At 36.6% G+C, this 24,923-nt stretch overlaps 1 protein-coding gene across 1 annotated transcript in view; it reads right to left on the bottom strand.

Annotated features, from left to right (window-relative positions):
• Positions 1-5,188: 5,188 nt before the first annotated feature.
• The window catches only part of SNTG2 (syntrophin gamma 2), a 183,846-nt gene continuing 164,111 nt past the window's right edge, over positions 5,189-24,923 (bottom strand). The window contains exons 15-17 of the mRNA XM_075089724.1: positions 21,871-21,963; positions 17,183-17,293; positions 5,189-5,393 (exon numbers count right to left, since the gene is read on the bottom strand). Coding sequence (XP_074945825.1) covers positions 5,262-5,393; positions 17,183-17,293; positions 21,871-21,963 — 336 coding nt within the window. The 3' untranslated portion in view covers positions 5,189-5,261. The remainder of the gene's footprint in view (positions 5,394-17,182; positions 17,294-21,870; positions 21,964-24,923) is intronic.

A 24,923-nucleotide genomic window follows, 5' to 3' on the forward strand; every position in this document is an offset into this window, starting at 1 on the left:
TAAAGCACTCCCTGGAACTACCAGTCTCTTTCCACCCATCAGAGTTGAGACCAGCAGAGTGTACACCTAATTTCTACATTAATTCATTACTAAGCATCGGGTATGATGTTTCCATCATATTTGACAATTTAGAGATATGTTAAAAACTGGCAGCTACCTAGCCTAGAAATAAAATGGAAATAATGTTCCAAGAATAATTTGTAACCAAGAAACAAAAATAAAGTTCTTTTTACATTTAACTTCCTTGCCCTGCTTGGTCGTCTGGCAATCCCGCAGATCTATGCACCTGAGACCCTTCTGCCACTCACAGCTCCTGATGTAGTGTAGACTTGCACACTAGATCATGTTTTTGCATTGAAGAAAAGAGTCTGCGATACATCTAGACTAGACATCTGAATACCCGCATAACTGCAACTCTTACAGGGCACCATGGCAGCCTTTCAAAATAAAAGATTACATCTTTCAGTCCAAATAGTTTGTTTGATTCCTTACTGAAAAGTTAGCAAGTTTTTCTGTAGGAATGAATCCTTTTACTGACAATGTAGGCAACTGTGCACCAAGGGAATATTAGAAAAGAGTTTTTCTTCCCCTGTGGATTATTTAAAATTGTATATCTTTTTGTAATTTCTAGTGTTAAGTCCCATTTAAGTCACTGGGACTTACAACAGCAGTAGATTTTGGCTCAAGTCCATGGAATTTAATAGCTTCAAATTTAATGAAAAGACTTGACTTGTAGAGTTTTTCTGGCTGAACCAGATTAAAATACATCTTCAATTTCATCTTGCATGCTACCCAAATCCCTTTTGTACTTTCTAATAAATTTACTACAAGGTCTTTTACTTCACATAAGATAATCTCTTCTCTACATGCTTCAACACATAAGTACCTAAATATTTTCGGAGCATAGGTTAAGAAACAAAATACATGATTACATTATATATTTTACATTATTTTCTTTGAAATATTTTTCTATTCAGCAGCCATAAGTCAATGAACAGCAAATTAAACTAAGAGAACTACACTGAGGGAAGAATTTATCTATTAAATTCCAAGAGTGATAGGTACTTTTAGCTTGCATGCCTAAGTAAAGGAGGCTTTAAAGATTGCATAGCCTGTCCGTCTTTCCATCTCTCCCCTGCTTCCATTTTTGCAGTGGTTTGGTCCATTTCCCATGTATTGGAAAGAGGGACAGATACCACCACTGACTTCTCTTCGCCTCTCATGAGAGCATGGAGGAAAGGGTTTCCTTTCTAACAGTCACCCTCTCTGCCCTTAGAAGCCTACTGGAGGAAATGGAGAAACTATATTAAACCAAAAATCTAGCATGGTGGTCAACAAAAAGCAGAAAAGTTACATTACCATTACACACGCCCCACTTTGAACACTGTGACAGGAGGAGATATTGAGGTGGGTGGGGAGGTGATATAAAATAATGACAGTATTTTAGAAGCAGCATTAATGGAAATCTACTTTAAAAGTAATTCAGGCATTTTTAAATACTGCTTATACCACTACAAAGAGCAGACTACACATTAAAGGTTTTGTGGAAAAGGCATGCCTTTTCTGAAGTTACTTATGAATTAATGTAGTTCAGATATGACAGGATTTTAGATTTATGGTTGCAAAATTTGTCAGAGCTTAGCCCTACTCCCAAAAAACACTCTTGTTTAAGCTTCAGGCCTACTGGCCTAAGGGTGGAAATCACTTTGAAATACTTTTTCTAAGATCCTAGTGTGAAAAGAATTAAGTCAGATTTCCAGAACTTGAGCTTTGGATCAGCACAGTCTCAGTATTATAATTCTAGGCTTTATAATTATAGGCAAAAATAAAATTAAATAATATAGGTCAGATTGAGTGGGTGAGGCCCTGCCCCTGCTGAAGTCAATGAGACTCTCTGGCAACATCTAAATTTATAACTAAAATTGTCAGGGCCTGTCTTCTATCCCTGAGGCCATCTGGCAGGGTCTGGCCATGTCCCCTCTATTGAACGCTCTGGTGTTTTAAACAGGGTAGCACAACCAAGCCACTCACCGGGAACAGACCTGAGCTGACTGTAGCTTGACTACGCACAGTATTTTTTTCTGCAGATTTTAATCACTGTAGAGCAAAGAATGCCAGAAACTATTTTAACAAATCAACAGAATGATTCAATTCCAGTGCTCAAGTCCCTGCCACACAAATCCTTAATTTATATGCCACTGATGACCCTTGCTCCGATTTATATCAATGGTACTACTCATTTGCTGAAAATCATGTTTGCAAATAGGATTATTTTTGGTCTTTTAACCAGGTTTTGAGTTTAAATTAAAGACATAAAGATAATCTGGACATTTAGAAATTATCCTTTTTTTACTGTTTCTAGTCACGAGTGTCCATCTTGATTCTGCGATGGTGCAGAATTTCCTAACTCTACATTTGTATGCTTCTTTCAGCCGGCTGTTTATGGCTGTGCTGTAGCAAATGCCCTCTTCTCCTACCCCTGATTCAATTCGGGTACCACTTCGTTTGCCTAGAAAAAATAAAGGAAAACTATTCACAAATGAATAATGAGGTAGTAAGACTAAAGCTTAATAAATCACAAGTATGTAACAAAGCATACTAAAATTTGTTTTCTGTTCTGATTAGCAATTAAGTATTTGACATTCCAGCTGCCCAGTCACCATAAAACAACTGTCCTCTGCCTCAGTGTGCAATTCCCGAGGGGTGACTGTGGAAGGTATCTACTCACCAGCAGATCTATTTACCATTTTTGAGTCCTACTATTTTGAGGTCTTTAGTGAGCTGAAAAGTGGTCCAAATACTTGAGACCTTTCACTGGGAAAAATATATGCATGTTAGATGACACACACTCTGAAGGCAATGATAAAATAATATCCTTCATATAAAAATTCTGAAGGTGGCGAATGCAAATGTGCAATATCCAGCTGCTCTTGCAAAAAAAAAAAAAAAAAAAAGCTCATTTTGAATTGCAGAACTTTTTGGTAGAAATAAAAGTTTTTTTAATAAACTAAGCTTAATTTCTTTTAAGTTTTTATTTACAGTATTTGAAGAGATATGCTGTGGTTTTAATCACATGATATTTAAAACATTAAATCTTTGGCCTGACTGTAGAACAGTTCAGTACTAGCTGGCACAGTTTTCTACTGTTCCAAGTTAGTGTTGAACTTTTTATATGAGAAAACAGCAGAAAAACAAAACTGAAGGAATTCCATCATTCTTCATCCTACAGACACTCTGTAATTTATAATAGTTCATGCTAATAACTGAGAATTGATTGTAAGAAAGCTATTCTAATTTTAATGCTACAATTTCTGAATGTTAACATCTCAGTAAATACAAAGCTGAAAATAAAATGGAAAGCTGAAAATTAAATGCAACATTTTGAATAAAAGCATGTTTGAGAAAGACAATTTTTTGATCGATTTTTTTAAAAAAAAGTAATACAAAATTGAGATTATATTTGTTAAAATTTATGATAATGGCTATAAATGTTTATTCACAATTAATAAAAATATTTATTATCTTTTCTAAATATGGTTTTAACAGGAATTTGTGCTCCTACTATGCCTCCTTCCAAATAACATTAGAACTGTAAACAACACAGAAATTGCAGAGTCCCTACTGTTCAAATGAATTTCTTTATGGATAACACTTGGCAACAGGTAATCCTTATGGTAGGATCAAATCACCTACTTTAGGCACTATATTTGTGCCTAATGTTTAGGTGGACACAGAAGCATCCATTTCAAGTAAATGCCTGAGCTGAGGCTCCATCGAAGTTTGCCAAGACAGCTAACTACCTTAAGACCTGAGAGAGGGAACTTCTCTGACTAAACACTGAAGTTTTGTAAAAACACTCCTCACCTGAGCGCTTTTAAAGGCACCTACCTCTTTTCCTTAGGATACAGTAGCTTTAGGCTTTTACTTTAGCAGGACACTTTACTAGACTCCTAAAATTTAGGAATAACTTTGTTAAATTCACTCCGTATCCACTGTGTCTATTTGGGATATTATTCTTGCTTGATTTTTTGATTGTTTTATTTTCTTGAGAAAAAAAAAATTGCCTGATGCTGCCTCAAAATGGCACTTGAGAACAACTGAGACTTCTATCACAGAAACCCACAGTTATATTTGGTATAACTTACAGGGAGTATGTCCTAAGATTAAAATGTCTTCATTTTATATAATTTTTCAATAGCAGGAAGTATTATCTGTGCATAGAAGAAGATGATGTCAGAAGGAAGGTTAGGAATATGTCAAAAGTAGAACTGTATTATTTCCTTAGCAAGGACAAAAGTCACTTTGCTTGTGTATAAGTCAGGATTAGAGCTGTTGCAAGAAAAGCATAGATGGCCCAGAAAAATCTTTATGTTTTTTTATGTTCACCCTATACTGGGAGCATCCTCCCCCAAACAAAACCGTTATTAAAGAAGCTGTTCTCAACTATACAGAGCATCACATCAAAGGATAGCATCACGGCAATCTATGAATGAATAAATGAATGATTCATGGAAGCTTTATTAATAGATAAGAAAAGTCTATGGCAAGTTTTCTAAAACTGAGTGCCTATAGTTAGGCTCCTTAGCAGACTCTAAAGCTCTTCAATTGGTCTACCATGATATTTAAATATATACTTAACATTACCTTGTGCACACTGGGGCTACTTAATATGCTTAGAGTCAAGCATGTGCATAACTCTTCCTCGATTTGAAATAGAGTAGTTTGGGTTTTGCCAGTGCTAAACTCTCAGGCCTTGAAAGAACTGGACATGGAGCTATTGTTTTTCAAACACATCAAAGCGCGATAAAAGTCCAATTCCTATGGCAGTTGTCTTCAATAATTAGTTCTTTTCTACATTGAAGGCTGTAGAAATTGTCTGTATGCCCAGCACCTTTCAAAACAGACTTAGAGGCCAAATTTTCGACACACACTTTTCAAATGTTATTCCACATTTTTATGCAGTATGGAGGGGTATGTATGACCATGACAGCAGAAATCAAAATGACATCACAAATATTATTGAATGAATATTTGCTCATAATTTTATATTAATGCTGAAAATGACAAACTGATTCAGTTTGACTTAATATTTGTTAACTCATAGATTCAAAATGTTTAATGAATTGTGAAAACTCTTAACATTAAAGATAACACAACTACAGACTTCTTATAAAATCACAAAGTTGCAATATTGTGCATGAAATAACTACTTTCTTTAAGAAAATAATTTATTTTCCATAGTCACAACATATAATCTGATATCAGTTACTGTACATATACTTTCTTGCAATGCTCTGACTGTCTATGAATACTGGATCCACAGATGCCACTTTTGCTGCTATAAAGGAGTGAATACAGTGTAAGACTGCTGTCAGATCCTGAAATTCAAGTTCCTGGAAGGGGAAGTAGAAGAAAAAAAAAGGAAGAGAAAATATGAATTCATATTCAGGTTTATAAACATTTTACATAAATACAGAACAGACTAGTCAGCAAACAACAATGGACTTCAAATGAAAATTTGAATCTATTCAGAGAACTGAAAAGTTAGAAGTGTTAAGAATAAAAGATGTACATCCGTGCCTTGTTCACTGGCAGTGTCGCATGTCAATTTAGTTTCCACTCCGTGCTCCTTTATTGTTAACATTCGACAATGAAAGTGTTCAACTTGCAAGAACATTCAAATATCACAACATATTTTAAAATATTTGATAAGTTAAGGATGTTTGGGGATCATGTGGTGTCAAGTCACAGCTGCAGAGGATGAGGAGGACACATACTTAGGCAGCCTCTGAAGGAGAGTCAGGTAAGCAAGCTGGGAGGCAGCGTGGAAGCGAAGTTAAAGTCACACCACAGCCTGAGTATAGAAAAATGGCTGGGTTTGAAATTCATATGCCCTAGTTCACAAAGAAAGGCAGAGTTACTCCTAACTAGTTCCCTTGACTTTTTATAACATATTTCACCTTCTGTGCACAAGTTGAATTTCTTTTTCCCAATTTCCCCAGCCAGAAATGGATTGATATTCTGACACAATGACAACAAACATAATAAACATGTTCAATATACATGATACTACGATTTGTAATGTTGGTTATTGAAATGCATCTGGTAAATATATTGTGGGGACACTTGGGACAGTTTTTGGTTTGGGGAGAAGACATTTGTTTTCAACAACGTGTTGGCTACACAGCAGTTTATCAAGGCACACTCCATATGCTTGCCTTTAAACAAAAAGCAAAGCACTGGAATTCTGCTTTTCTTAGAGTATTTTAAGGTATCTTCTCAACAAAATTGCCCCAAAACAGAATATCTGGAATTCAAGGTTACTGCTGCAGAAAAGCTCACCTTCACACAATTTTGCTATAAAAGGCCTTGTATTTACTAGGCAGAAGCAGGTTTACTACTAATGAAATGTCTTAAATTGTTTGCTAGTATTTGTGGGGAGTGATTTTGTGACCATATATTGGGCATAACTGGAAAATTTTTGGTAGTGAGGGAAGCTGCAGGGCGGGCTCTGTGAGGAGCGGCCGGGGCTGCCCCGTGCCAGTCACAGCCGGTTCCAGCCGGCTCCAACCCACCCACCCCAGGGCACGGCCGAGCCCCACAGCCACAGTGGTGGTGCCTCAGGGATAGTTTAATTAAGAAAGGGCAGTAAATTCCCCAGAAAGGCAACAAGGCCAGTGGAGTAGGAGGTGCTCCATGGCAGACCAAGTAACACCCCCAAAGGGACTGCAACTGATGGAGGAGCCACATTGGAGCAGAGGAAACGGGTAAGAAGCAAGGAGCAGCAAAGGAAAAGAGAAACAAGAGCAGCAGAAAGGAACCATTACACCTTGACAATATTGGAGAGCTCTTCTTCATGATGATGAGATCCTACTGATTTTAAAAAAAATAAAAGGTGTACATTTTCTTTAGAACCTAAGGCACATATAGTTTATTTTCTCAGGGATTGTATTCCCCACTAAACAAATTTGTTATTCCCTAAAAAATGTAATTTGCTGTTACTATTTACTCTCTCCACCATAAGGTGACAACAATCAATATTACTGGACAATAAGAGTAATAGAATGATATCCAACAAGGTCCCGAGGTATGCTCTTCCCATGGTGTAACAGGCCTTACAAATGCCTTTGCCCTCTATGAAACACCCACAAAATTTACAGGGAAAGACCTTCTCCAATATGATAGCCTTGGAACAGAGAAAGTTTTGGCAGCAAGCTGTCCTGCAAAGAATATGCAGAGATTTTTAGATGCTTATAGTAATTTGTCTTGGGTGGGTCATTTTCAGAAAAACAAATTTTAACTCCTTCCAGAACCTGGAAACACAAGAACTTCTCAATTAAACAGCTTTAAGAATGTGTTAACATAAATGAAATAACTCTCCCCTTCCTTAAAAAATTATTCTCTGAAATTACTCACTGGTTTTCCCACAACCTTTCAAGAAAAAATAGCTGAATTCAGAAACACCGCATAGTCATTTTTGACTCCAACAGTTGAAATAATAAGCAAATTAAAACAGATTATTATAGTTTGATATTTAATACGAACTACAAACTGATGACTCTGAGATTACAGAAGAACAGCAAAAAAAAAACCACTCGTAATTAAAAAAAATAGGGGCATAAACCAATATAACTGATAAGCAGAATGTGCTATTTATTATTGTTCATACCTAGTTAAATAAGGAGAAAATTAGGTAACATTGAGGGAAGAGGCAAAACTCAAACTTCTGCTTTTGCATACTTGTGAGTCAACAAATTAAGAAATAATTATCCTAAAAGGAGAGAAATCTCTTGAGAACTTGTATCAAACGAAGCACTTAGGTAAATCTTAATAACTGGCATTTGGTTGCTGAAGTAATCATTTGGGCCTTACACTCAAAATTAGATCTTGTTCTGAAAGAAAAATGAAGCATGAATGTTGGTTAAAATCCCTTCAGGAATTTAAGTCCGTGTAATCTTTATTCTGATTTTTTTTTGGTATAAAGTCCCTGCTTTTTCTATTGTGACTGATAGTCATGGAGCAAGTATGGGAATAAATTTCTTAAAATATATTTTATTGACAGTAGATATCTACTGTAAAAATTAATAAATAATACATAAACGAATAACTTCATGAAATCGATATAAACACTTTCAGAAAAAAAAATAGTGCCATTATTTAACTCTCATCATGTAAGTTTTATAAAACTAAACTGAAGTACACACTCGTGATTACTGATGAAATACAACTCAATATGAAATAATACAGTCCTCAGTATTTCAGTTCTCGGCTCAAGTTAAAGGTTTAAATCTTCTGAATTACCATCTTAAACCCAATAAATTCTAAAATATAAACCACTCACATTAATCTCAGATTTTCTCCAAAATCAACTGAAATCGTCCAACAATTTAACCTCAGGTTCTGGTATTCAACACTGACTGAATGGAGCCAAAAGAACTGAGAGGAAAGAGCCCTTCACAAAGCTTTCCATTTCTCTACTCTGGCTTTATGCACTTGCAATCTATACATGTTTATCAAGACAAGCAATGAGAGGTAACCTAACAGAGATTGTCGGCAGGATTTCAGATTGCTCTAGCAACTTCATGTGTAGAGTTTTGGGATAAGAAAAGAGCAGAGACAGGAATGTCTCATCACTGAGAGTCAGTCCTTCCTAAGGCCCCTACTGCAGAGTCCTCTGTTTCTATCAGAGTTCAGAGTATGGATCAAACTGCGGTAGTCCCTCTTGTTTATTTGAGAGAAGTTGTCTAATCTGTTGTGAGTAACCTTTTGAGTACTAACAATATGCTCTTATTTCTATAAAAGATAATCTACATAGAATTGAAAGAGGAGCAGTATTGCTAAACCTGTTTTACGTTAAGACAACTCTATTTTCTCCAGCTAATACTGCAGGTGCCTCACTCGGGTATTATTTTCTAGGGAGGTCCTCGTTTTGAAAGTTGTTACAGGGCTGGGTAGCCAAATAGGTGGCATGTAAGCACTCCTCATGCAGTTTACTGGCTGTTTGCTTCCCTTGTGCTCTCTCATGTCTTCCCTATTTTATGTTATCTGTGGGGTTGTGCCATCATTTGGGATCATAAAATAGGAGCAGAGCTCTGGAGGTGTCCTCTTGCACCAGAAGCTCCCAGAAATGTAGCTGATCACAGTAGTATTTGACACAAGAGACCACAAATGGAGATGAGGCTGCAGTGCTTTGTGTTTGATGTCTGTGTTGGCTGCCTTCACAATCCTGAAGTTAACTAGTCAGGTGCAGACGTGGAATAGTCATGTATATCCAAAGCAGAAATTGGGGTACAGTTTTGTGCAGGTTCAGGACAGAGGTTGCTCAGAGAACTGGTGTTCTGGTGGTGGATATGGCTTGCATGCAGATTACAACAGGGAAAGGGGAAGAGGAACTGGGGGTTAGTTTGGAAATATGGATTGGGTAAAAGATAAGGATGGCCTTCAGGCTTGGGGAAATGTAGTTGTTGCACAGTCAGACGACATGGAGACAACATGTCTCTTAGCAAAAGACCATCTGGAATATGGCTTTTAGGGTGGAAATTGGCCTCTTCAGGTTTAGAATCTAATGTGAATTTTTCCTAGAAAATAACACCAATGTCACTTCTTTCACACAAATGTGTTGCACTGCTAATTTATTTTTCTTTTTTTCAAACATTTCTCTCCATACCCAGACAGACAGATAACTCAGTAACTGATCATTTTATTTGATCTATATAATCTAACACCACCCTTCTGCTTGCTTGTCTTGTCTGTGATTGCTGCTTTTTCTTTAATTGTCAATTTATTTTAGGTATATTTAGAAGAATGAGTGCATGTCTAATATTTCAATAACCAAAGTGATTTCCGTTTACTCTATGTATCCTAATAAGTGGATTAAGTACAACAAAGACACTAGAAGGAAGACAGCAAAGGAAGAACATAAAAGATTGGATTAAAACAGTGGGAGGACAAGACTGCAAAACTGCCTGCTGGTACTGAGAATATAAAAAATGTGCGCACTGGACTGACCTTGCTCACTATATGTGCACAGCCAAGTAAGGAAAAGATATGTTCTTGTTTTGCCCACCCACCTATGAGAGTTGGATTTATTACATATCATAAAGAGCTTGACAGGCCTGTTGCATCATTTCCACGCACACACTTAATTTTATTGATTACTTCTGAGAGCTGTTGAATCACTATTTGAACAAGACATGAGCCTGTATCACATAAAAGGCAGATAACAGAGACACTGACAGATAGTGTTATGGTGCCCTGTGCATTTCATGACTTCTTTAAGGACATTGGTAAGCCTTAGTGTTTATTAGTTGTTGACAAAAGCACAACTATTACTACTGTATTCTTCAGCATATTCTTTCAATCAGACTGAAATGATAACCGTATATTTTGTAAAAAAAGAACAGATAAAGATGTCTAGGTTTTAGATCCAGTGCACATGGAAGCCAAAACAGGAGAGGAAATTCTAAATTCAGTTCTATATCTCAGCAAGTATACCAGAGCTTGGTTGCCATATCATGGTTGAGAAGAACAAACATATTAGTATTGCACAGCTCATTAAGACTGATATAAATACGCAAAGATAAATTATCATAGAATTGTTCAGGTTGGTTGGAAAAGATGTTTAAGATCGCCAAGTCCAACCATTAACCTAGCACTGCCAAGCCCACCACTAAATCATGACCCTAAGCACCTCATCTTTTAAATACCTCCAGGGATGGTGACTCAACCCCTGCCGTGGGCAGCCTGTTCCAGTGTTTGACAATCCTTTTGGTGAAGAAATTTTTCCTAATATCAATCTAAACCTCCCCTGGTGCAACTTGAGGCCATTTCTTCTCGTCCTCTCACTCATTACTTGGGAGAAGAGACTGACACTCACCCAGCTACAACCTCCTTTCAGGTAGTTGTAGAGCGCAATAAGGTCTTCCATGAGCCTCCTTTTCTCCAGACTAAACAACCCCAGCTCTCTCAGCTGCTCCTCAAAAGACTAGTGCTCTAGACCTTTCACCAGCTCCGTTGCCCTTCTTTGGACATGCTCCAGCACCTCAATGTCTTTCTTATAGTGAGGGGCCCAAAACTGAACACAGTATTTGAGGTGCAGCCTCACCAGTACCAAGTGCAGGGGGTGATCACTTCCTTAGTCCTGCTGGCCACACTATTCCTGATACCGTTTCAGCTATGGTATGAAAGCTTCTTTTGCATTAAACTCTCATTTGGCCTCCTCTTTGTGACTGTCATTTGCACAAAGAGCAGAAGCATAAGCCAAAATGGTGCTCTTTCCCTGGAGGCATAAGAACCAGTTCGATGACACCAACATTCAGTGCCAGATGAATTGCAACTCTATCTATCAATTATACTTAAGTCTCTTAACAGTGTCCTACAGGGATCTAGAAGAGTCAGATGGCTTTTCGCTTTCAGCTTGAGTGATTCCAAATGCCACTGTCTACTGCTAAATCTGGAACACTTTTAAATGTTGCACTGGCAGACGCAAACTTGCTAATGCACAAGAAACCCATCTGAAAAGTTGTTCTGGAGATGCTTGTCTAGGAGCAGCCAACTAAATTCACCCATTCCAGCAAATATTAAAATACATTTCCAACAGCAATCAGACTGTACAATACTGTCACACAGGCAAAATATTAAATCAGCTACCACCATCTTGCAAATGTTTTTCAAGCTCTCAAGATGTTCAGTAGTAAATTGCTAGACTTCAGCAACAAAAGACCCATGTTAATAAAAACACAGAAGGGTTTGAGTCCTATATTATGCTTTATATCGATGCTAGAGATTAATGTTGCTATAAAGAGAGAGCTTTGCTTGCACTCTCCTTAATTTGCCATATCACGCAACAGTTCTAATATGGAATAAATATCCTCTCAAATGAATACAGTAAATCTAAAGAAAGAAATACGGCTGCTGACCTGTCCTTGATTGCTCTCCTGAAGCTGACCTGTTTTAAAGAGAATAGGTTCTGCTGCAAAACTGCTGCAGAGTCTAATTGCAAAATCAGATCACATTGTATCACTGTACCACTGTGAAATTACAGAATAATTGAGGCTTGAAGTCAGTGAAGAAAGAATACTGAGTGCACTCAGATAAATATGCAGGGCTTTTAAGTTGTATGTGTAACAGACAAGAAAGGTACGAGACCTGCAACATTTAGCTGAAGTTTCAATATGGCTCAGAACAGTCTAGTGACACAATGATTTATTTTCTTTCTTCAGTGAAATATTTGAGACCAAGTAGGTAAAAGAGCAAATGTAGCGAAGAAAGACAAATAAACTTTCTTTCTGTTCGTAGGGTGAATTAATTGTTAAAATATAATTCCATCTTTTCCACATAGTATAAAAATAACAAAAAAATAAGATGAGAAGAAAAGGGAAATGTTTAATTAATATATGCTTGAAAAAAAAAGTCTTATCTTCCAGGCAGCTACAGTTTAGCTAAGGGAGATAAATCATCTATACAATCCTGGAAGTATTAATCTCAATTTTTATTTTTTTGAAAGCAGCCTTGAAAATTCAGGGTACATGTCATGTAAGCTAAGGATATCTACTACTATTAAGACTCGCTGTAATATCCCAGTACTTGATTCTGTGGTCGGGTACATAAGCTATATACAACTTTGCCAAATATAAAAGGTTTTGGCTGATATTTACCACACCAATTTTCCGCAACAGATTACTTTTCAGAAGAAAATTTTAGCCAGAATGATTTACTAATTTCTGAGCCTCTGAAATTTGGCAGGAAGATTAGTTCTGCATCAGGGGGCTGCTTTTTACTATTCCTGTGAAATCTGCTCACATTTGTTCATTGGAAAAATTACTTGGAAAATTTATATTATACAAAGATATAATTTTCACTGAGCAGCTCCAGCTTCAGACTTCCACCAGGTAGGAAATTAAAGAGGTAAGATTCTGGTTCAGGCAAATTTGTGTATGTTATACTCTTCCATTTTGCAAGCAAATAATGGAATCTACTTTTAGAATTTCTTTTTCAATCACTTGTAACATTTTTATGGTAACTTGACTTAGGTACTATTTACCAAAATTATTTATGAGAACATCATGTGGGACTATGTTTAAGCCTTAATAAAGTGAAGACAGATCACGCGTGGTTTCCCTCTAGAGTAGTTAGCCTGTCATAAAATGGAATTGAGGCAATTTTGCTATAGTCTTTTCTCAAAAATCCACCCTGATAGTTTCCTATCACTTTATTATTCTCTCTAGAATTACAAATAGTTTATTTAATAATCTTGGTGTTCATTTAATAAACTTATAATTTTTCTGCTATCCAAATTAGGCTGACTGGTCTGTAAGTCTCTATGTCTTCCCTTGAACCCTTTTTTTTAAAAAAAAAAAACCAAACACCCCCCCCAAAAAGCTGCTATGTTTTCTCCCTCTTTAATCTTACCCATCTACCTGGACTTCTCATGTTTGAGAAAGCTATGTTTAACCTTCACTAGTTCCTGAATACTGCAAAAATTAACACTTTAAAATATTTCAACCACCTTCCTTCCATACTCTGGTTTGTGTTTATAACCCTTTGATCTTGTAATGTGGGATGCAATTTTCTTCTTTTTCGATAACCAGCAAACAAACAACACGTAACCTATCCTTCTCATTCACTATTTGGTCAGTTTCTAAACTACGAACTATTACTTGCCTTCGTGCCTTCAGCTCTCTGTTACTACTATTCAGAGATATTTTTTCTTCTTGTTTTCATGTCTTTTCTTTTTTTAGTTTTAACTGTTAAGAAAAGACAAAAGCAAGTATCTTTTTGCATATGAACTTCTTATGTGTAAGAGGTGCATGTGTAGTCAACGTGCTCCATCTGACTGAAGAACACACAGGTTTAAGAGCCCTCCACCAAAGGGAAATGAAAAGGCATCTCCAGTTCAAAGAATTCCAAACTGCTGAGCCAAGGAAGAATTGAGGTGCAAACTGCACATTAATGCCATAGTCCAGGAATACATCTTAGTCAAACACTCCTTTCCCTCTTTCAAAATAGTTGCAGAGCTACTCCTTTATACAGATCCATTTATATGCTATGCTGCAATTTCAGAATTATTGAGTCTCTCTTCTATAAAAGTAAGTCTGATGTCCCTCAGAAATGAAGTGATAAAATCACGTGTGCAATTTTTGCCTTATTTGTCAAAGAGGTGGACACCTTAAAGAGGGTGAATTTCTAGAAGTATGGCACAAGTTGTTGGCAGGGTCTGGGAGGTCGTGTTACCACCCTGCAGGAAAGGCAGTGAGAGCATCGTCCTTTCCTGCCATGAGCAGCAGCCAGGGCAGGGGTCCCTTGGCCACCCGTTATACATGGGTTCTCTAACCAGGTAGCACACACATACCTACAAACCAGCTGCAACAGCTTTTTCTACATTGTCAGGCTGGATAAAAAGTATGCTGGGACTTTAGAGTAATATGAATGCATAGCAATGACTTTTGGGGGATTTCAGGGAGTCGAAATGGAGTTATTATTGGAAGTATTAAAAGCAGGGAAGTACTGAAGTGGGAAACTATTAAGGGAAGTTGTAGGGAATATGAAGGACCTGAAGGAGAAACAACTGACAGGAATCTACCTTATTAGCTCCTTCAAACAGAAAAATTGTAAATGGAAAAATGCATTGTTCTTCACCTAAAACTGATGTGTACAGGAAAAAGCACCTGGCTTAATATTTATAGAAGGAGAAAAAACCCATAATCTCTAACTAGTCACCAAGATGCAAAAATAGAATTCCCAAATGTGATTTTTTTTCCCCCAATAATTTATAAACAGATAAAATTAGACATAATCCGGAAAATCCTTCTGCAACCTTAACTCCACTGTTTACTGCCAACTGAACATAAGTCATCTGTATCAAGCTTTATTTCACACGTAGTGGCTCATTTACTCAAGGAATAATGAAATTTATATTATGTGATGACATTTTCTGCTTGTCATTATTGGCCACATCTCACCACACAGCACCATCTGGCTTTATGAAATCTCTTTCAGTACAATAAGCTGAGGCAGATACTGTACTATACTATGGGTATTAGTGCTGATTATTTCCTGACTAGTCAGTAATTCTGAAGTCTAAGAAAGAAAAGGATTTGGGTGGTGGGCATATACCTGAATGTATATGCCACTTATCTGAAGTGGAGAGGCTGCACAGCTGTATCCCAGTCCCATTTAATGTGAAATCCTAGCGGGTACACTGCCCTGTGCAGAGGCTGTGGTAAAAGGGGTAGTCATGGAAACCCTGATAAATCCTCAGCTACTTAGTATCAGCCTTTCCTCTGGCCTTTAATGAGCGTTTCCTGGGCTCTTCCAACATTTATAACACATATGTACATTTAGGTACATACGTACTTAGAATTCTGTATGAATTGATCACATATCATCTTCCATCTGATAATTTCAAGGTACCTCACAATTATTCATGAAAACTTTGCCCGTTAGAAGGTGTTTTTATTAGAGCTATGCAAAAGAATAATTTTTAATGTTTTAACAAATCTGTCTCTTGGACACAATTTGCTGTAAAATTATCATTACAACTAACTTTTATCATTATTTTACAAACAATCAAATTTTCATAAAAATGCTAAGATTTACAATTTTTCTATTTAAAGAGTCAAATACAAGTAAAACCAATTGAAAACAATTGAAGTGAGCACAGAAATAAAAATAAAATAAGATTTTAAAAAATCAGTTTACCACAAAAGACGGAAGAATGATCCAGTATTAAAGCAATGGAATTCCATTGCAAGTAATGGAACTGGAGTCCTTGGCCAATCGCACACATGGGTTATCTAATGATTTAATACACAGATTCTGAGATTCAGATTACGGTTTTTGCACCAGTACAATCTTCCTGTCTGACCCCAAACAAGGTATGTAAGCTCTCTGCAACAGACGATCATGTATAAAATGATAATAGTAGTCCTTTTCTGTCTCCAAGTAGTACTGTGAGAAATGAAACTGTACTGTGGAAATGACCTGCTATCATAGTATTGTATCTTTTGCAACAGATATTATAATATTTTTTACAGTAGAGACAACAGACAACTCAGGTTAAGCTTGCTGATGAAATACCGAATAATTTACTAATATACAGACATATTGCATTTGTTGTAACTTCATGATAAACAAGAAAGGTTAGAGATTTTCTTCTTATAGCTTCTTTTAAACATTAGAAGGATAGGTCACATATAACCTTTGTGTATAGTCACTATAGAAAAGTATCACTTTATGATTGACTTTAACCTGTACAGCCCCAGTTAAGAGTATTTGAGAATGTTCACAGATCTTCAGATATTTTTCTGCTATTTTCATTGGCTTTTGTCTGCTAAATCCCAGTTGAACCTCACTTTTACCTTCCTGTTCTCTGTCTTATCACATCAAAGTCCTCCTCATTCTGTTAAAAATTGCATGATTGAAAAATTATCTTTTTATATATTCATTCAGCATCAAGCTTTGGATCAAAGGGCAGAATCAGCACAGATTAAGGAATTACAGCCAAACCTCCAGATGATGAATCAAACTACAGTCCTGAATTAGAAACTGCTGAAGTTCATTTGGTAATCTGAATTCTAAGTTTCACGATTTTATTTGATGATTACTAGAGGAAAAGAAAAAAGACCCAGTAATATCTCCTCTACAGTAGTGACTGGATGTCTTCACACCTTAATTCCAGATCCTGCAAAGCACTGAGTGCTCTTAATTCACAACAGAACCAATAGGTTTCAGGAATTGTTTGGTCTCTTGCAAGAATATTCCCTTTTTAAAGTTAACAAATGTTACACAATCTTTTATTTTATTGATAAACCTTAAGCACATATTTGCTTAGAAATTTGTCTACTATATAGCAGCTTAAAAATGTATTTAGCATTTAAATAGTTTTATTCTTCCTTTATCCTTTTTTAAAGCAGTTTTTAGATATTATAGCTATTACAAGTTTACTAAACTTCACAGAAATCATCTTTCTGTAACAGTAAAATACCATCATAACACAACTCAGTAACAGGCTTGTACAAATAGTGTAATAAATCTATAGATACTACATATTTCCATTTATTGTAGAGTTTCTAGAGAACAGGAGAAAAAAGATACGCATATGCAGTAGTAAAGGGAATTTCTGATGCCTTGACAGTAATTCCATTTCATTTTTTACTAAACTAAGAAAGAGGATGTTGCTTACCTTTGTCTCAATTTGTTTGGTGTCTAGATTCTGGAAAAGCAGCTTTACTCTTGTTTTCCCATCATCTGAAGAGCCTTTGAGCTGAGAGAATTTAAACCTCCATAGCACGTTCTATAAAGAAGGAAATTTGATTAAGGACTGTTACACACTCTTACCTGGAACTACAGATTGATGATCAGTGTTTATGTATTACGATGAAGCATTGGGGCAGTGAACATAGTGCATGGTAACAGGCTGGTTGCAGAGCAAATAAAATGACCAGCTCTGTATCGTATGTGAAAGCAAAGATGCAATATTATTATTCACTAAATTATTTAGAAATTCTCTGAAATGTAAATGTTTCAGTTGCCTACATAATTTAAAAATCCATGGGAGAAGCTTAATCCTAAAAAGATCCATGAGGATATTTGTATCAGTTTCACTAAGAACACAATTCTTTACTCTATTTCAATTTTTTCTATTTCAGATGGCTCATCTGCATAATGTAAATAATAATGTCTTACACAGATGTGGCAAAGCTGAATTTACTGATGTGAGTAATGTGGTTTGAAATCCTCAGATAAAATAAGTTACTATTGAATGTAGTCTCACAAACCACAAAAATATGTTCTACATTATGTAATTGTTTGTAAACTATATTAGAATTCTAGGCTTCTTGGCCTTCTGCAGGGTTATGCATGGCATTCCCATCTACTGTTGGGAAATCCTAGACTAACAGGTATGTTTTAATAATTATGGAAATACTTATGAAAGACAAATATTGGGAAATTTTTTTGAACCCAATGTCATTTTCTCTGTTTGTTTGAATGTTTTCTATTGATCACCTGAAAATGTGTAAGTTTAAAAAAACAAAAGGTAACAACTTGCATCTGGACTTCCTGCTGATGTTTCCTTAATGCCTTTAATCTTAATGAAAATTTTATGCACATGTTGAAATGTGATTCAGTCCCTGGACACTGCAGAGGAAGCACAATTTAAATACTTTGAAGGCTATTTCAAAAGCACACACACAGAAAAAAGTTTGCTTTATTCCATTTTCCAATATACATCATTGCAAAATATTTTTCTCATGTAGACCAGTGCTACCAGCAGCCTTCAGAACCCTACTTGTAGTTTGAAAGGAAATGCCCTTTAAATAAAAAAGTGTTTACAGAAGGCACAAAAAACCTGACTCCATCTCCTGGTTCCCTGCAGACATAAATGTCATTGACTTCTTAGACAAGCACAACAGATGAAGAAAAACCCAACTATGCCACAGCATTGTGACGGTGCTTAAACTCTGCATTCATGAACAGATTTTAACTGGGTCCAGAGGGCCTAATTAGACCACCTGAAAAGTATTCAAAGCTTAAATGATTTCGGATCTAAATGGGATAGATGAATGTTCACTATATAACTGCTAGGGTGGAGATGAAACAACAACTTAGGAATAATTTAGCAATAATAGGCATTGCTGGAGTCATCATCTCTTCAACAGTTGACACTGAATGGAAAAGAAAAGTAGATGGTTCTGGAAGGTGGAAGAAAATGCACACTTTGGGATGTCTTTATCTTGAATTAGCAGCTTCAGCCCACAAAAGTATCTCTGTGATGGGCCCAAAATGGTAAAAGCTGAATAAGTTAAGCCCATGATGATCCTGGAACAGAATATGTACGAAATTAAGTAATTCTTTCAAATAACTTTAAGAATCCCCCAAAACTGTTCTAGAAAAGTTATCTAAAAGATAGTTAAACTCCTTGAATTGGGTTTCTATGGCAAGGTTTTGGTAGTGGGGGGGCTACAGACATGGTTTTTTTGAGAAGCTGATAGAAGCTTTCTCTATGTCCTATAGAGCCAATGCCAGCCGGCTCCAAGAGGGACCTGCTGTTGGCCAAGGCTGAGCCCATCAGTGATGGTGGTAGCGCCTATGGGATAACATAATTAAGAAGGCAGCCAGAGAGAGGAGTGAGAATATATGAGAGGAACTACCCTGCAGACACCAAGGTCAGTAAAGAAAGAGGGGGAGGAGGTGCTCCAGGTGCTGGAGCAGAGATTCCCCTGCAGCCCATGGTGAAGACCATGGTGAGGTGGGCTGTTCCCGTGCTGCCCATGGAGGCCCACGGTGGAGCAGATACCCACCTGCAGCCAGTGGAGGACCTCACGCCAGAGCAGGTGGATGCCCAAAGGAAGCTGTGACCCCATGGGAAGCCCGCACTGGAGCAGACTCCTGGCAGGACCTGTGGCCCTGTAGAAAGAGGAGCCCACACTGGAGCAGGTTTGCTGGCAGGACTTGTGACCCTGTGGGGGACCCACGCTGGAGCGTTGGTGAAGAACTGTTGCCTGTGGGAAGGACCCATGTTGTAGAAGTTTGTGGAGGACTGTCTCCTGTGGGAGGGACCCCATTGCTGGAGCAGAGGAAGAGTGTGAGGAGCCCTCCCCATGAGGAGAAAGGAGTGGCAGAGACAATGTGTGATGAACTGATCAAAACCCCCATTCCCCGTTCCCCTGCGCTGCCAGGGGGAAGTAGGTAGAGAAAATCAGGAGTGATGTTGAGCCTGGGAAGAATGGGGTGGGAGGAAGGTGTCTTAAGATTTGGTTTTATTTCTCATTATTCTATTCTGAGTTGATTGGTAATAAATTAAGCTAATTTCCCCAAGTTGGGTCTGTTTTGCTCGTGAAGGTAATAGGTGAGTGATCTCTCCCTGTCCTTATCTTGACCCACGAGCCGTTGTTATATTTCCTCTCCCCCGTCCAGCTGAGGAGAGGGAGTAATAGAGTGGCTTTTGTGTGCACGTGGTGTTCAGCCAGGGTCAACCCACCACACTCCTAAGCAAAAGCTCTTGTGCTTTTCATTTCATCATTTGTAATAAGCAGGCCCTTTTTACATTACTTTCCAGACTGTAAAAAAGAAAATTTTTTAATGAGTACATTAGCTGGTTGCCCAAAATTTGAGATCCAGGCTTAGACTTGTAGAGCAGACAGGGGACTTGCCTTTATTTTAATAAGCCTGTAGGAACACCTGCTGTGGTATAAGAACATTCTTTGCATCAGTAGGTGACTTCAATTTGAAATTCATTATCTCAAAGAAAAAGTAAATTTTTTCAGCAAAATTGCTGTGTTCCTAATGAACTGTTAATTGCTTGACCACTTCAACAATCTATTCAGTGTTGGTAGGAAATATTCGGAAAAAGCTATGAGTATGGGGCAACACAGTGATCTCCAGCTGAAAATTATGGGAAGTAAGAGGAACTGTAGAAGCCACCCATTAGTGCCTCACTCAAGCTTGAGGCTGGAGAGGACATCCCCATCTCTCACACAGATGAACAATAAATGTACTGGAGCTCGCCAGAGTTTTTACAGTTTAACAACAGAATCAATCTATCTGATGGCATTCTGTAGTCCTCCTTAGGTAAGCAACAATGGTTGATCATTGATCTAAAACCGCCTTATCATCAATACTGAAGGTAGGTACGGTGGCTCAAAGTTCTATCAGTAGAGAAGTTTATAATTTTAAAGGTGGGAGTACACCCCGATCAGTCTTCACATTTAAAATAAATATTTTCTATAGTCCAAACTGATGGCATTACTGTCTACAGTTAATTTGTGGCTGCATGCAAAATGTGTACAATTGTGCAAAAAGCACGATTTCAGAATGCAGTATCACCTGAGGCAGAGAAAGGTATGTAAATGTATTTCCTGAAATTTTATGCTACCCTATAGGACAGCACACTTAGTGCAATTAGTCTAAATTTTCAAATAACAACGATCTTGGTCATTCTCTGCACAAAGATTTCAATAAAGCTGTGCATTTTGACCCCAAACCCCCAAAATACCAACACAGAAGAACTAGATCCTGTGTCGGTATTTCAATACGCAGTATGTTTCCTCTTAACTCACAATGACTGACTGAATTTCTGTAACAAACATTTAAAAAATCTTTTCAGTTTTGAGTTGAAGACCATATTTCAGAGGACAGACCTTCTACCGTAGAGCTCTCTTAATGTAGAAATATATTTTGTATATATGTTTACTTCTAATGGCAAACAAATGTATAAATCCGTTTAGAAGAATTTAAATTAAAGTATCACTAAATTATATATAAAATAGTAGAATTATAAACAGGGCTTCAAAGTTGGCATGTATCATAAACCATCCCCTGTAGGCATTTTATATATAGCCACTCTTTTGCAAGATAAGTGAATTTAATCTTATAGACTATGACTTTGAAATGCATTTGCCCTTGTTCTGTTTATTTTAGACATGGCCTAAATTTCTTATGATGGAAGAATAATTAATCTTATTTTATGTCTGTAGCTTCAAAACAAATAGAATCAGGCAACACTTCATTTTTTTCATGACTGGTAATCTTTTAAAAATCTTGACGTTTCTTCATTATAAGAAACCAAGTTCTCTGCTAAATATAACCTTCCTTTGCTATTATTACTTGAAAAGGAAATTACTTTTTTGATACCTGTCTCCAAAATTTATCTTTACATGCTAAGGCACAACCATAATTGTCCCTTTCAAGTCCCAAACTGACTGTATTTCAGCAGTGCTACCTAAATAAAAAGTACAGTATGTTTGAGGAAGAAATACTCAACATCGACATAAAAAATTACCATTACTGATCCACATCAAAAATTACCATTACTGATAACTTCAATAACAGTAAAATAAAAGTTATGTTTTCTTTTCTTTTTCCTCTTACCTTTGTTTTACTGTCAAAACAGGTAAATCCCAGAGCAAAGTCGACTGTGAAACACAGAGTATCCCCTTGCCAACTGCACATGTATGTTTTAGACTGGAAAAAAAAGTATAACTTTTGAGAGAAAACCATCTTCATCATTTATCGTATAAAAATAATATTTTATGCATTTTTTGTGTGTGTGGGAAGACACTCAGCTGGCAACACTGGTACTGCTTTATTTTATTACATTGTAAAATTGTCAAAAAATTCTGACTGTAAGTCAGTATCAGCTGTCAGCTAGACATTAACTGGAGTGCTTTTGTATTTCAAGTCAGTCTTCTACAAAATAAGTACCGCATTCTTGGAAACCATCCCTTACAAAATGCAACACAGAACAAACAAAGCCAAATCTGACTATTTCAAACTTTTGGAAAACTGCTTAGACCTGACCTATTAATGACTTCTGACATCATTTTCAGCAAATATGCAGGTAACAGTGACTAAAAGTTTAGTCATTGCAATCTAATTATGAAAAAGGCTATCTGTCTACTTGACCTCTCCATCTGATCTAAACTTTGTGGACAGCCTTTTTTATTTTGCAACGTTTTTTCATTTGCAAAATGGGTGACACGCCAGTGCATCACTATGTTAGTTTATGTTAGTTAATGTAATTTAATAAGAAGAACTAATAACTATCACTCATTAGTTAGCACTGATACTTGCTAGTCAGTGCTATATAAACACCAATTGTTCGATCATCTTCCAGGTTAGAAAGAAAAAAAAATCTGTTTTATTAACAAAACCTAGAAGTTCTGTTTAAACTTCTGAATAAGCGTTATAGTAAAATGTCAGCTAACATTCTTCTTTACATGTGTTTTTAAGGCTAGCTAACTCGGGTTTATGACGGATTCTGAAAGCACATGATAAAGCTTCTGCTGCTGATGTAATATGAACCAGCTTGATGACATCTACCATTCACAGTTAATGGCAAAAGGCCCAGTGCCTTCAGCATGAGTAGAGATCAGACCCTGCCTCCAGCCTTTCCTCACCTCACCTTAACAGCCATTTTAAAAATTATGCCCTTGTGCCTTAAGAAATCTTTGATTTTTTTTCTTCCAAGGGAGCTTTACTTTGCTCTCATTGATATTTCATAAACTGCAATGTTGCCCCACGCTTAGACATTTGTTTACATGAAATTTTTGTATCTGGATAGTTTCTTTAACTTCAATAAATGGTTTTAACACAAGAATGGCCTAGAGAAGATTGAAAGCATTAATAAACTTGCTTAAGTTGAAGATTGTCCTTTTAACTGTTTTAAAAAATTTTTCATATAATCTAAAACTTCTCTATTTAGTAATTGTAAAGGTTTTCTTTTTCCATTATTAATAAAAATATTTATAATTATACTAAAATGAGCATTTCTGAGTTACAGATATAACATTTTATAAGGATTTTGAGAGGGCTGGGAATGAAATTAATTTATTAGTACAGATTAGTATTATAATCAGCTCAACAATGACAGAGATGTATATTATTTCTGAATAAATTATTTTGCTCATTGGTGTTCCAAGATCATATTATTTAGCATTTAAAAAGATTTCAGTGATTGATATTCAATTAGAATGACATTTAAATATCCCTACATTTTAGTCAGTAATTATAAGGTGGCATTAAGCACCAGTCATAACTTATTCTCCATTATTTTCCAATTAAAAAGGTTATACTAGCTGAGGTCTGACTCAGCAAAGCAATTTTTAAAACATATTAAATTAGATTCCCCCAATGGGTAAGCATCTAATTGCTCAGCCACAAATGGTGAATACTAAAATGAACTATGCACAAATAATTAGCCTGGAGTATTTTACAAATATTCAATATTTGCAAATAATGGAACTGGCTTGGAAATTATTCCCAGACGAATACTAGAGACAAACAGAATATGCTGCATTGTCACTGTGATAAACATTACAAATAGATATATAAGGTTTATACTTACAAAATACACTAATAGTGTTTTCTTTAACAACAGCAGTAGTTCGGATTTAAATTTAAAAGCCTGCCTATGGCATTTCCTCAATGACTTTGAACAGGCTGTCTTTGAACAGCTCTGTGATAAAGACACCCATCTCCACTCATTAACCCTAGTACAGAGCACTATCCCTTTCCATTCTTGTGATGACCCTTGGTTATCTACCACAATTGTTTACATAGAAGTTTAACATAAGAATTTAGTCTTAGCTGTTTTGTAGTGAATTTTGCAGAAAATAAAACAGCACTGCATGTCAGCCAGCTTGAGAGCTCACAGTTTAAGCAACAGAGAGGAAAAGAATAGGTTATTTATGAAACATTCCTTAACAAAAGGGAATGAGATTTTTCTGGGCTTAGGTCTAATACTAGCATATCACAAAACAGTTAGGAATTGTAAGCAGAGGTAGGTGAGAATCTATAAGGTTATCATCAGCCTTAAGATATACCTTAAAATATTTTCCAATCATACAGCTATCCCCTAATAGCCACATTAATTTACATAGCTCGTACATGTAGGAAAATTCAAAACATTAGCAAATGTGGTATAGCGCCCATCTTTGGCTTGCACTGCTCCAGACAAGATGTAAAAGTTTTACCAGCTCTAATCTTGGTGATTCTGAACGTTATGAGCATGTAGATGGGGAGTTTAAGCCTGATGAAATTCTTTAGTCAAAGTATTAAGCATTTAGCTGTTAAAAGGAAGGTCTCATGCCTGAACTGCAACAGCTAAGAAAATTGTAGTATACATCCTAGATCAATTATTTAATGTTTTCCAAGCAATGGTGAAATGATCTGCAGAATAATTACTTGTAATAAAAGACAATTACAAAACCCTTATCTATGTAATCGTTCAGGTATCGGTATCTCAATGCATATACCTTTAACTCATGAAGAGATCGTTAACTTGATAACATCACTGTCCAAATAGCGGAAGAACAGTGTTCCTGACTCATTCATAGAAGGAACTTCTCAGACCTGTCCCTATTCAGAAGCATGTCACTGCTCTGTCTTCGGCACTGGTATCTGTCCTTCCAGACCCTGAGAGG

Source organism: Phalacrocorax aristotelis, chromosome 3, assembly GCF_949628215.1.
Source record: "Phalacrocorax aristotelis chromosome 3, bGulAri2.1, whole genome shotgun sequence".
Taxonomy (NCBI): domain Eukaryota; kingdom Metazoa; phylum Chordata; class Aves; order Suliformes; family Phalacrocoracidae; genus Phalacrocorax; species Phalacrocorax aristotelis.